The 12,176-nt window shown below is 35.2% G+C and overlaps 1 protein-coding gene across 5 annotated transcripts in view; it reads left to right on the top strand.

Annotated features, from left to right (window-relative positions):
- Positions 1-12,176, top strand: part of ATP7 (copper-transporting ATPase 1) — a 297,586-nt gene that overhangs the window by 19,312 nt on the left and 266,098 nt on the right. For all 5 annotated transcript variants that reach the window (XM_083120375.1, XM_083120376.1, XM_083120374.1 and 2 more), the window contains exon 2: positions 4,289-4,576. In XM_083120375.1, coding sequence (XP_082976501.1) covers positions 4,321-4,576 — 256 coding nt within the window. In that variant the 5' untranslated portion in view covers positions 4,289-4,320. The remainder of the gene's footprint in view (positions 1-4,288; positions 4,577-12,176) is intronic.

Raw genomic sequence — 12,176 nt, 5'->3', positions numbered from 1 at the left:
ATGGTTTGTACAAAAATAATTATGTGCTATCATCATTGTGATGTTTGAAAAATTTCTCTCTTGAAGCATCAGCATGTTATATATACAATCCCCACCCCAAGAATTAAAAACTAGGAATGCAAATATCACCCAGATTAGCTCTTCCTTCAATGCTCCTTGATCATTATGTTTTTATTATAGTGTAAGATGTATGCATAGAGATAGTCCTAATTGGAAATAATACAAAGGCTGTCACAGAGAAGGTGAGACAGATTTTTTCCTGGCTTGGCAACACTGCCTATGGTTTCGGCACTAGTCGCGTCGTGTAGGATGACTCATTCTGTTTCTGTAGCAAGTTGTCACATGTTGCAAAACCACGTTAGTGAGCAGCTGTGTTGATTTACGTGGAACGTGTTTCGTTTACCCCTCCAGGTTTTTGTGTATAACATTGCTTTTCGTGATGAATATTCAAGATGAACAACGACATGCCATAAAATTTTGTTGGCATTTAGGGAAAAGTGCTGCGGAAACATATGCAATGTTTCAACAGGCATATGCCGATCAAGACAGACTGAGTAGAGCCACAGTATTACCAAGGAGTCATTGAGACTCTGCGCCAGCACGTAGCAGAAAAAAAAAAAAAACTCCTTCATATTGCACCACGATAACGCACGCTGGCATACCGTGCGGGCTTTTCCGGATTACACGACGGAGAGGAAAATATAAATTTTCCAGCATACAGCCTGGACCTTGCACCCTGCAACTTTTGGCTATTTCCACTTTTAAAGGCCACTTTACATGGTGTCATTTCATGACGAACAAAGAAGTGATCACCGCAGTGCAAGTTTTCTTCAGTTCGCTACCTGACGACGAATTTTCAAAGACATTCACAAAGTGGCAGGAGCGTATGGGCACTTGCTTAGCTGTCAATGGTGCCTATTTTGAAAAAGATGTACGTCTACTCGATATGGCTGATTCTGAATAAAAATCTTGTGGTTTGTAATTTTTTTGTTTCATTTTAATGATTCTTGGAGGGGTCCATGTACATGCTTGTCTTTTAGCTGCTATGCAGTCACAACTTTTTGACCTATTGCGATCATTTTGGTCTCAATCGGCAGCTAATGAACCAAATTTTCACCCTAGTACATTTGCTAGCCAATGGAGGTTGCCGTTTTCCTATACAGGAATTAGTCTCACCTTCTCTGTGACAGCCTTTGTAACTATAATTATGTGTGTGTGGGGGTGGGGGCGGTCCGTGATTGCATAGTGGTAACATTGTTGCCTTGTAATAAAGGAATCTCGTGTTTGATACGTGGTGCATGCACATTGCACAGTGGTTCAGATCTTCCTAGGGTTACCAGACGTCCGGATTTTCCCGGACATATCCTACATTTTAGCCTTATGTCCGACGTCCGGGAGGAATTTTAAAAATATCATAAATGTCCTACATTTTGAGCATCACATAATATTAATTAGGAAAATACGTAACAGAAAAAAGTCATGCAAATTACAAGTCTATGGACTGCGCTTCCAAACTCAATAGTGAAATTAATGTTGATTCAGTCATTGCACAAAAATAATAAAGTTTGTCCTGCTATTAAACAAACGGGAAAACGGAAGCAATTAATGAACAAAGTCTTGGGACCACTTTCTGATAATGTCACTGTTCAATGCCTGAGCAGAATTTCTTGCCTTAGGGTTTATACTGATGGAACAAGGTGTTGCCCATTCTTATTCAATATTCAATATAATTTGATTGTAAAGCAGGAGTATAGAGAACAAAGTTATTCAGGGTGTTTGCCAGTCAAGAAAGTCATGGAAGTCAAGAAAAAGTAAAGAATCAACAAGTAGGTCAAGAAGTCACTAAAAAGGCAAAAATGCTATTGATTGGTTGATTTAGTTTATTTTACTTCACTTTTTTCTGTCCCATTGGCTAATTGCGAAGATGGGGATGAATGATGGTAAGATAAGATGGGTGAATTAATAGTCATAAACATATAGGGACAACCGACACAAACCCCAGATAAGATTATATTGGCTGCGAGTCCAGACGCCAAAGCCTCGCTTGTCTGCCAAACACAGTTCAGGATGCATTAATACGAAATATCAGATCTAATTCTCTTCTTAAATTCAACTTTAGTTTTCATCTTAACTGACCCTTTGGTAGGGATTTTCATTATACAGGGTGTCATTTTAATGGCACCCACGGACCACAGATTCGTGTAGAGGACATCAAAACAAACAACTTTTCTCAGTAACATTTTTCACGTTGGTGCGTCAATTCGACGCTACAGCCGTTCAAAAAAGACCATTTTGCCGCCTGGATGCTGGCAACCCAACACAACATTTGATCGTATCTGTGACGTCATTTCCTGCGGCGAAACATCGCACGGTAGGGTTGCAAGGAACACACAAATTTTGTGAAAAATGAAAAACTTCCAACCACATTATTAGCTGTAAATCGAAGTGAGAAACTCGTCCAGTAAACCGAACATCATAGCCTACCAGCCAGAAGATCAGCAGTCATCTCAGGGGAAGTGAACCAACGATATGAGAAATTGTAAAAACATATTGAAAATGAAGAGTCAATATCGGATTTTGTCTCAGCCTACATGTCAAATATGAACAACAATAACTTTTATTGTACTTACAACTTACATGTGGCTGTTTACGCCCAGCTACATGTCAATTATATTTGCAAATCTCGTTGATATCTACAGGTTTGTGTCCAGATGCCGTGTGGTACTTTGTGCTGATAACAGAAGTATCTGAGGTTCACGTTGTTACATTACGGCTAAAACACGTACAACCACAGTAACAGTCTAATGATGAATCAGTAGCGAATATACTGCCGTGTTCAGAGTTGCAAACTATTACGTGTGTATCCGGTGCGTAGATAAACACAGTCGTCGGAGAGTTTTTTTACTACTACTTATATCCCTGTATTTTCAACCATTTTTTCCACTTGCCTCATAATCCCCTGAATATACATTATATTACGTGTTGCTTACCTTTGGAATTTTGAGTTGTTTCATTTCTATTTTGTCATCTGTTCAGTGTGTCACAGACAACTAGTATCAGAAGGACGAAGTGGATAAACTAAATTGTAGATGCCAACTTGGTAACTAGATTTGCAAATATTTGACATGCAAGCTGATACAAAATTCGATATGACCACTTCCACTTGAATTCTATTTTCTTTCTACCATTTTTCGTATCGTTTGTTTACTTCCTGTTAGGTTACAGAACGTGTTTTCTCGTTTTGTTTTACGGTACATAATGTGGCTGATTGTAGCTATATCATTTTTCACAGAATATGTGTGTTCCTGGCAACCCTGTAACGCATCGCTTCACGACGGGATATGACGTCACAAATGCAATCAAATGTTGTGTGTGGTTGCCAGCATTCAGGCGGCAAAACGGGCTTTTTTGAACGACTGTAGCTCCGAAACGACGCTCCAACGAGAAAAATGTTACTGAAAAAAGTTGTTTGTTTTGATGTCCTCTATACGTTTCCGTGGTCCGTGGGCGCCATTAAAATGACACCCTGTATAAATAATTATTTTCTTAATTACTAATTTGCAACTTTACCTAAGTAGGATCTAGAAGAGTCCAAAAAAAGTCAAGATTTCTGGATGTATTATTTTGGTAGACACCCTGTTATTGAACTAAAAACTACCCAAGATGAAACCATTTTAAATTACAGTAATTGCTGAATATTTGTTTGCCATTACAGGTCATAATTCAAATGTTGAGAGAGTACTTTCATTACCATCAGCACAACAGACTCACGAGAGAATTATTGTTTCATAAAGTCTGTAAAATGTTTGGTATTGGTCCCTATAATTTCAGCGAGTTTGACTGTCCACTCTAACATCAATATATAGTTTGACTAAACCTGAAATTTTGATAAAAATTGTCTCCTCTGAGAAGTACCACTTAAATCAAGTAGTGAGAGGTGCATTGATTAGTATGATTGCAAGATTTGAAATTTTGCATTTAAACATTCGTTGGGAAATAATTTTTTTAAAACTGAAAAGTGTCATTTTTCAACTACTTCCTAACGTGTTCTATAGAAATATGTATTATTTATTGAGAATGTGTTGCGTCCTACATTTTGACTTAATGTCCTACATTTTGGTACAGCATGTCCTTCATTTCCCTTACAGCGATCTGGTAACCCTAGATCTTCCACTTTAAACTGTGTTTCTAGTCCCGATTAGTAGCCTATCTAAGCATATAGTGTACTTAAGATAAATATCATTCAATCTGTCATTATATATTTTACTTTCTTTTCTTTTGGATGCAGGACTTCAACAACTTGTCTCGTGAGAGCACAAAATGGATTCTGTTTCGCACATAACTATTCAAGAAATGAACAGTGAGTCATGTGTGGAAACTATAACATCACAGTTGAGTGAAGTTCAAGGAGTAACAAGCATTCAAATATCATTTGAAGACAGTGATGCATCTGTTGTTTATGATGCAAACAAAGTGTCATCCAGTGAGATAGCAAGACATATAAGTGATATGGGATTTTCTGCTTATGTGAGTGATGAAGTCAGCGACGGACAACATATTACTTTGTATGTTAAAGGTAAAATATAATTTTCTCTACATATTTTTCTGTAGATGAGTCATTCCATGTCAAATCAACAAGGTCCTCAACCTTAGATTTTTTGATTCATTTGAAATTTTGATTCAAATGACATTGGAAAGGTGTTAATGGACTCTTTCACACAAAATATAGCATGCCTATATTAGGGTTAAAAACAATTGAATGTGGTATAAAGAAACTTTTGGTAGCCATTTTCTCAAAAAATGGGTCTTTTAATTTTTTCAAATAATATATATGTAATGCATACACTATTACTCAATAACTGTACAAAATTTAAAAATGGGGCACCAGTGGGATCCAGAGTTACGTTAGATTTAGGTTAGGGTAGGTTAGGTAATGCATGGTAACATATTTTGATAGAGCAATTCTTACAATTCAAAAGTAAAGTATCACAGAAATTAAATACAATATTGTTTGAATAAAGGTACAGGAAGCTGATGTTTACATTCCCAGTTATTATAAAACAGTCTGATTCAAAAGTCGAGCCCCATAGGCTTGGTGCACATAGCTAAAAATAGAAAGAGGGGGAAGTTGTTGGATATACATGTTTCAATCTAAAGTGCTTGAATTTTCAACTAAGCGTGCACCGTTCAGGCTGCACACTGGTATGAGCCTCATTGGTAACCAAAAATGCCACATGCTTGTCCTAGATTATTGTATGTATGCAATCTCAATACAACAGAGTACTGGGTAAAATAAGAATTTCTGACTATAATTACAGGCAAAGTAAATGAGTAAAACATGTGAACACCACTAGAAAAGCTAACTGGAACAAATTAGTCTAGGAGAGTTATGCAATATTTTGACCATCTGAGGATCTAATTTCAACAGAAATGAAACGAACTGCCTCTTTAGTAAAAAATGTGAGAAATCCAATTTTGAAGAGTCTCCACTCTCTGACCTGTGGGTTCACCGCCATCTTGAAATAATGTCGCCAAACATTTTAAAATATAATATCTCGAAAACTGTGCATTGTACACAAAAAGTGAAGATAACCAAAATGAAAGAACAGAAAATTAGCTAAATTAAGGTTTTTGTTTGATATAGCTTTGAATTAGAAAGCTAGTAAAAGTTGGTTTCCAGGACAAATAACAGCAAATATGCAAGAAACTATGTAATTTACGTCCTAATGTCACTTGACCAAATTCCTAGGTCATGATTTCCTGTAGATAATAGTGGGGTCATTCCATGTCAAATCAACCAATTTGGTTGCATGACCATTTTAGAAAATTTTCATCTGTAGTACATACGTTTGTACATGTTTCTAGATATCAAAACGAATGTTCAAAAAAAATATTGTCTTTAGTTCTCCTGGGACAGCTATTTTTCCAACATGGTTCATGGCTTTTTTGCTCATGTAGCATTTTTCAGAAACCTTAATATCTCAAAAACCATTAGGGCTAGAGACCTGAAACAAAATTCCTTTTGTAGCTGATGAAGTATACTGTCTATGATATTCAAGTATGTTTTGCTTAAAATTGCATCGTAAGTATGAAAATTATGGTGGAAATTGGGGTAACAATAGTTAAAAAAATTGGATTTTTAAGCCCGATTTTTTTAATAAAAGGGTTTAGTCTAAGGCTTGATTTTTTTTTCATGTGTAGGCGTGCCTGCAGGGTGTCTGTAAATAAAATATCAGTGCTTAGAAATGCAACACTTTATTACAGCATGGGCTCAAACATGGCCATTCATTGACAGTTTTCACGGTTAAATATCTCAGATGGGTCCTCTTGAGAAATTCTGAAATTTGGCACAAAGGAAGCCCTGCATGAACCTAACTCGCAGTAAAAATATCAACTTTTAGATTCAACTCATTTTGGTCAATATGAGGCTACATATGTAACCCAGTTTCTGACGTTGCAAAGTACGGTTAAACTACATCCCATACTTAGAATAATGAAGTATTTTCTTTTTCTTTATTAAATTTGGGTTAAATATAGCCTCAGAAAATATAGTAACATAAGGTGTTATTGACTTACCAGAAATTGAAATTACAAAGTATGACAATTGAAAATCTGCGAAATCTCATTCCAAAGGTTTGACTTATTATGTACCCAAGACCAGTTGGTGTTGTCAGCTCCAGTTTCCTATTCATCCTCTTTGTCAAATCAGGCTGAATTCTTTGTTCTTTCACTAAGTTCCTAAGTTAATTATTAGAAACCTTCAGTTCATCACAAATATTTTTTCTTGACCAATTGGTAGCAATCAAACTGATGATTCTGACCTTTTCAACATTAGTTTTCGCTAAGTTACATTTTTCTTCGTATAATTTCCATTATGTGATTGTACTGGCCATGCAAAGGATTGTCACAGTTGCCTTCCCTTTCTTCAGTTCTAATACTTTGTAAAAAGCAACTTTCCAGTTACCTTTGCACTCCTTGTATGATGTGAATATTTTTTCGAACAAGAGCACTTTATTGTTTTTCTGAAATCAACCTTCTCAGTTTTGGAACAGGAGATACATCAAAAACAGAACAGACTTCATGCATTTCCTTTAGTTTTTCTTGGGTTGTCACAAAGACATAATTTGCATTCTGGCATTTAAGTGCAAATTGATTTTAAAAATTCCCTTACTTCACTTTTTCTTTTAAGTGGTACTTCTGAAGATCAGAACATACTTTACCATATAAAAAACAATTTTCAATGTTATTTGCTTATTGTCTCTAAGCCATCCACCTGTAGTCTTGACCTAAGAAGTGTTTTATCATTTTCACTGAGTTCGTTAAGATTAATGATATGACATTAATGATATGTAAATTATAGCAAAGTCATGTGTTTCCCTATATTTTACATGTTCTATTTCTTGCCATATTGGTGAAAACATAATATATTTTTTCTGCACTGTGTCATTCACTTCCGTTTGTTACATGTTGTTTTTATTGTTTAAAAGCATATGCAGGCAGTAGCTGCGATTAGTTGTTAAAACTAGTTAGGGTGGGGGGTAGCAAGCACAGTTGACTTTCTTTTGATAGACAAGGTCAGCATTAAGAGGCCATAGTGGGGGCAAAAAGTGTGTGTGTGAAAGGGGGAGGAGTTAGAACTGCTCTCTCCTAATCACCACCGGTGTCGACATATTACACTAGTAGTCCAGTAAAGGAAGGATTGGAAAAAATTAGGGATCAGCTGAATTTTGGTGTATTGTTAGACCATCGTAAGAGGTGCATTTTCCAAAAGTCTCCACCCGTACCCTCTTAGTTTCCCCTCCTATGCCCCCCAAATATTTCAATGTGCAGTGTTTCAGAAAATCTGTGAAACCAGTGGACATATTGGGACATTCTTTTCATTAATTTCAGTGCCAACATTACTCCCTACAAATTTGGTCCTCTTCATATTTTAAATACTCCCAATGGTTTTTTAGTAATATGACAAACTATAAAATGTATATTTACTTTTTGGTACTGTATTTTTGTAATGAATGATAATATTGGAAAATTATTTGAACAAAAATTGTAGAGTATAAAATTATCTTCTATTTGATACCACTAATGACAAGCTTGCTACTAAAATTTGCCATGTAGCGAGTAAAGTTTGAAGATGCGAGCACTTTTGTTCACAATGTGCACTGCCCTACTCTCACTGCCTCTCACCAAAATTTAGTTACTTAGAGTACATTTTTTTTTTGTTCATATGTGCTATATTTAAACACATTTTAAATATTTTGTAACATTTCAAAGTAGTCCATGTTCTGTAGATAGATAGCATATACAATTTTAATTGTCTTATTTTGAAACCGTTAAAATTACCTGTGCGTGTAAACATTTGCATTACTTACTCAGAAAAATATCTTTCATGTCTGCTGTTCTCAAATTGTTGAACTCCACTTTTTTGTAGCCTAGTTACACTCTGTATTAAGAATCTGTGGAGCAGCGCTGTACATGATGGTAGAGAAAGCTAGTGGATGCAACAATGCAGTGCTTGCTGCTGCAAATGGCTGGTAGCTGCAGCTGCATTTCCCCTCCAAACAGTTAGGGTGACCCGGGGTAAATATTGGACAAGAATCGAACTTTTACCTTAGCTCCCACATTTATGTACTTTTCTAGCCAGTAATTTTTTTTTTGTAATTACTATTTGATATATCTGTCGGGTACCATTGTTGAAATTTACTAATTCCTTTCAGGAGTAGAAAAAAAATAAAACTGTGTCCAAAAATTGCCTGGCCCTTGGGGTAATTGTTGGACACTGCGAGGTAAATGTTGGACAGTAGTTTTCAATCTGTTCTGCACAGTACAGAGATGAGCTACAGGGGGTAAATGCTGGACAATGGTGGGTACTATAGGTGCTGTGTGTGGGGTAATTATTGAACACCACATGACTGCTGTAAAAAAAATGTATAACAGTGAAATCTAGTAAAGAGCAATTCCAGAAAATTGTCAACTTGGAGTGTGAAAATCAAAGTGTAACGAAGTAGCATGTATTAGCCCTTGTTGGAAAGAAAACTTCATGTAGATTAATGTAGTATAATTATCTCCTAATGTAACTGATTTTTGCAGCTGCAGTATAAAAAAATATGATGGTACAGCTAGTCAGAGCTCGCATTGTATAAATAATGGTTTTATTTCAACACCTATAAAATCATTCAGAAACTATCTACCTGAAATGTTAATTATATTACTAGAATGTGCATAAAAATAACATTATTTTGCACAGAAACTGTATACTAAAAATATTATGTATGAAGAAGTAATGCACGCTAAACTTCGTTAAGCGATAGTGTCAGTCCGTTACCAAAATATTTGAAAAAGTTTTTTTATAACAAAATCCAAAGTGACAATTTCATAAAACTTTATATCCTGTGTTAGGTTTACCCAGACTACTCAGACAAAAAATTTGACAGTTATATCTTAAGGCATTAGGGTATTGTGTGTAGGTAATGGACTGACACTGGTAACGGACTGACTTTGGTAACAGACTGACATTATAAGGAGAAGTTATATAAAATATTAAATAACTTTCATACATGCTATCTGACAGTCCTGCTTGAACTTTTATTACTCAAAATGATTTTTATAAAGTTATAAAATAATGTTAGTTATATTATAAAATAATTTTTATTGTAAAAATCGTACTTAAATATATTTATGAAGAAGTAAAGAGAAAAGATGCTGAAAGACAAGAAATAAAAAGAAGTGCACTTAGTGAGAGAGGTAAACGGCAGCTTAAGAAGAAAAAACATGAATACAAACTGAAGGAAAGACAGAGGAAAAGAGAAACTACTGCCGCTGTTACTCCTGAAACACCAACAACATCTGTCATTGAAACACAGACAAAAGTGTATTCATCACGTCAATCATTTGGGAAAGCAAAAAAACGTGCCTCATCTGCCTTACCTGCTTCCCCCAGAAAGAGACAAGCTCTTATAGTTGATTTTGCAAGGAATGAAGGACTAAGACTGGTAATAGCTATACAGCTTCCTCAAGTGCCCAAGCAGAATCAGAAACTAGAAATGTTATAAAAGAATTTTACTCCACGGATGAAATTTCTTAGCAAGCCCTTGGAGCAAGACACTGTAACTGTGCGTGAAGGTGGAGTGAAAACAAAATATCAGAAACTGTACTTACAACCCTTCAGGAAGGATATGCAATATTTTGCTTGAAGCATGCTGAGATAAAAATAAGTTTTCCCACTTTTGTTGATTGCAGGCCCAAGTTTGTGTTTCTTTACGAAATATACCTCAAAATGTTTGTGTTTGCATGACACATGAAAACATTTTATATCTGACTGCCTTATCCATGATAAATACAGTGTACATGTATATTTACAGTATATTTTAGATTATCTCCAAAAATAATCTTGGATTACCAATTTCCAGTCTTCATATTTTCTCAGATGGCGCAGCTTCACAGTTTAAGCAAAGGTACACTTTATGTAACATCACATATTTTTTACAGTAGGAACAAACAACATTGAGTGTTTTTCTTTTTTTCAACTTGCCATAGTAAAGGGGCTGTAGATGCAATTGGGGAAGAAGTAAAGAGGATGGCGAGGGAAGCTGTAATGGCTGGGAAGACTTCAATTCACTGTGCACATGAATTTGTCACATTTCATCAAGAAAGGAAGACAAAAATTGTAGTAGCAGAAATCCCAATTTCCACCATAGAAGACGTGGAAGCAACACTATGAACGCTGGGTTAAAATTCAACAAATTCCAAACACACACAATATTCACCATTTCAAAGTCATCAACATGTCATTGAATGCTCCCACTATACAGGATCGACTGAGAAATTTGTTCATTCCTTCTTGAAAAATCAGTGTTCTGGAAGTTACAAAGTATTACAAAACAGTTCTTTGGAAGTTGAGAAATATTATGCAGTATTTTATGATTGGACATTTTATATTTACAGAATATTAACCATGGGCAATGATGAAATATCATTCAGTTAACAGCTTTTTCTGGCCACGACCTAATGATGTAGAAACTGTAAACAAGAAGTTTTAATTTTATGGTCCAGTTGAATTGTAGGGTGCTGGTCCTTTTGAAATTCCACATTTAAGAGAAATAGAAAAATAATTTAAAGATTTTAAGAAGCAAGCAGTGTAACATTGTCATACAGTATTAGCACAGTTTATATACCTTATTTCCTTTGTACAGTGTTTAAATATGAAAAACTAAATATGCTGACCAAGGCAGTAATTTATTTTATTATAAAACATAAACTAACGTAACGTTTCAACCTTCTAGCAAGGTCTTCTTCAGACTCTGTATCAAGTACAAAAGTCTTGACTTTTGTACTTGATACAGAGTCTGAAGAAGACCTTGCTAGAAGGTTGAAACGTTACGTTAGTTTATGTTTTATAATAAAATAAATTACTGCCTTGGTCAGCATATTTAGTTTTTCATAATCATGGAAACAAGGCTTAATGGAGTTATAAGTGTTTAAATAGTTTTAGGGTCATTCCATGTCAAATCAACCAATTTTTTAAAAAATGGTTGCATGACCGTTTTAGAAGAATTTCATTTTTAGTACATACGTTTGTACATGTTTCTAGATATCAAAACCAATGTTCAAAAAAAAATATTGTCTTTAGTTCTCCTGGGGCAGCCATTTTTCCAACATGGCGCATGGCTTTTTTTTGCTCATGTAGCAGTATACAGAAACCTTAATATCTCAAAAACCATTAAAGCTAGAGACCTGAAACAAAATTCATTTTGTAGCTAATGAAGTATACTTCCTATGACATTCAGGTATGTTTTGCTTGAAATTGCATCGTAAGTACGAAAACTATGTTGGAAAATGGGGTAACAATAGTTAAAAAATTGCATTTTTAAGCCTGATTTTTTTAATGAAGGGGTTTAGTCTAAGGCTTGATTTTTTTTTCGTGTGTAGGCCTACCTGCAGGGTGTCTGTAAATAAAATATCAGTGCTTAGAAATGCACCCCTTTTTTACAGCATGGGCTCAAACATGGCCGTTCATTGAATTTTGACAGTTTTCGGGGTTAAATATATCAGATGGGTCCCCTTTAAAAATTCTGAAATTTGGCTCATAGGAAGCCCTTTATGAACCTAACTCACAATAAAAATCTCAACTTTTAGATTCAACTCGTTTTGCTCAATATGAGGTAACATATGTTACCTAA

The sequence above is a fragment of the Lepisma saccharinum genome, chromosome 4 (genome assembly GCF_977018435.1).
Source record: "Lepisma saccharinum chromosome 4, izLepSacc3.1, whole genome shotgun sequence".
Lineage (NCBI taxonomy): Eukaryota > Metazoa > Arthropoda > Insecta > Zygentoma > Lepismatidae > Lepisma > Lepisma saccharinum.
The sequence above is the reverse complement of the archived record's forward strand: the minus strand, read 5'-3'. Positions and strand labels throughout refer to the sequence as shown.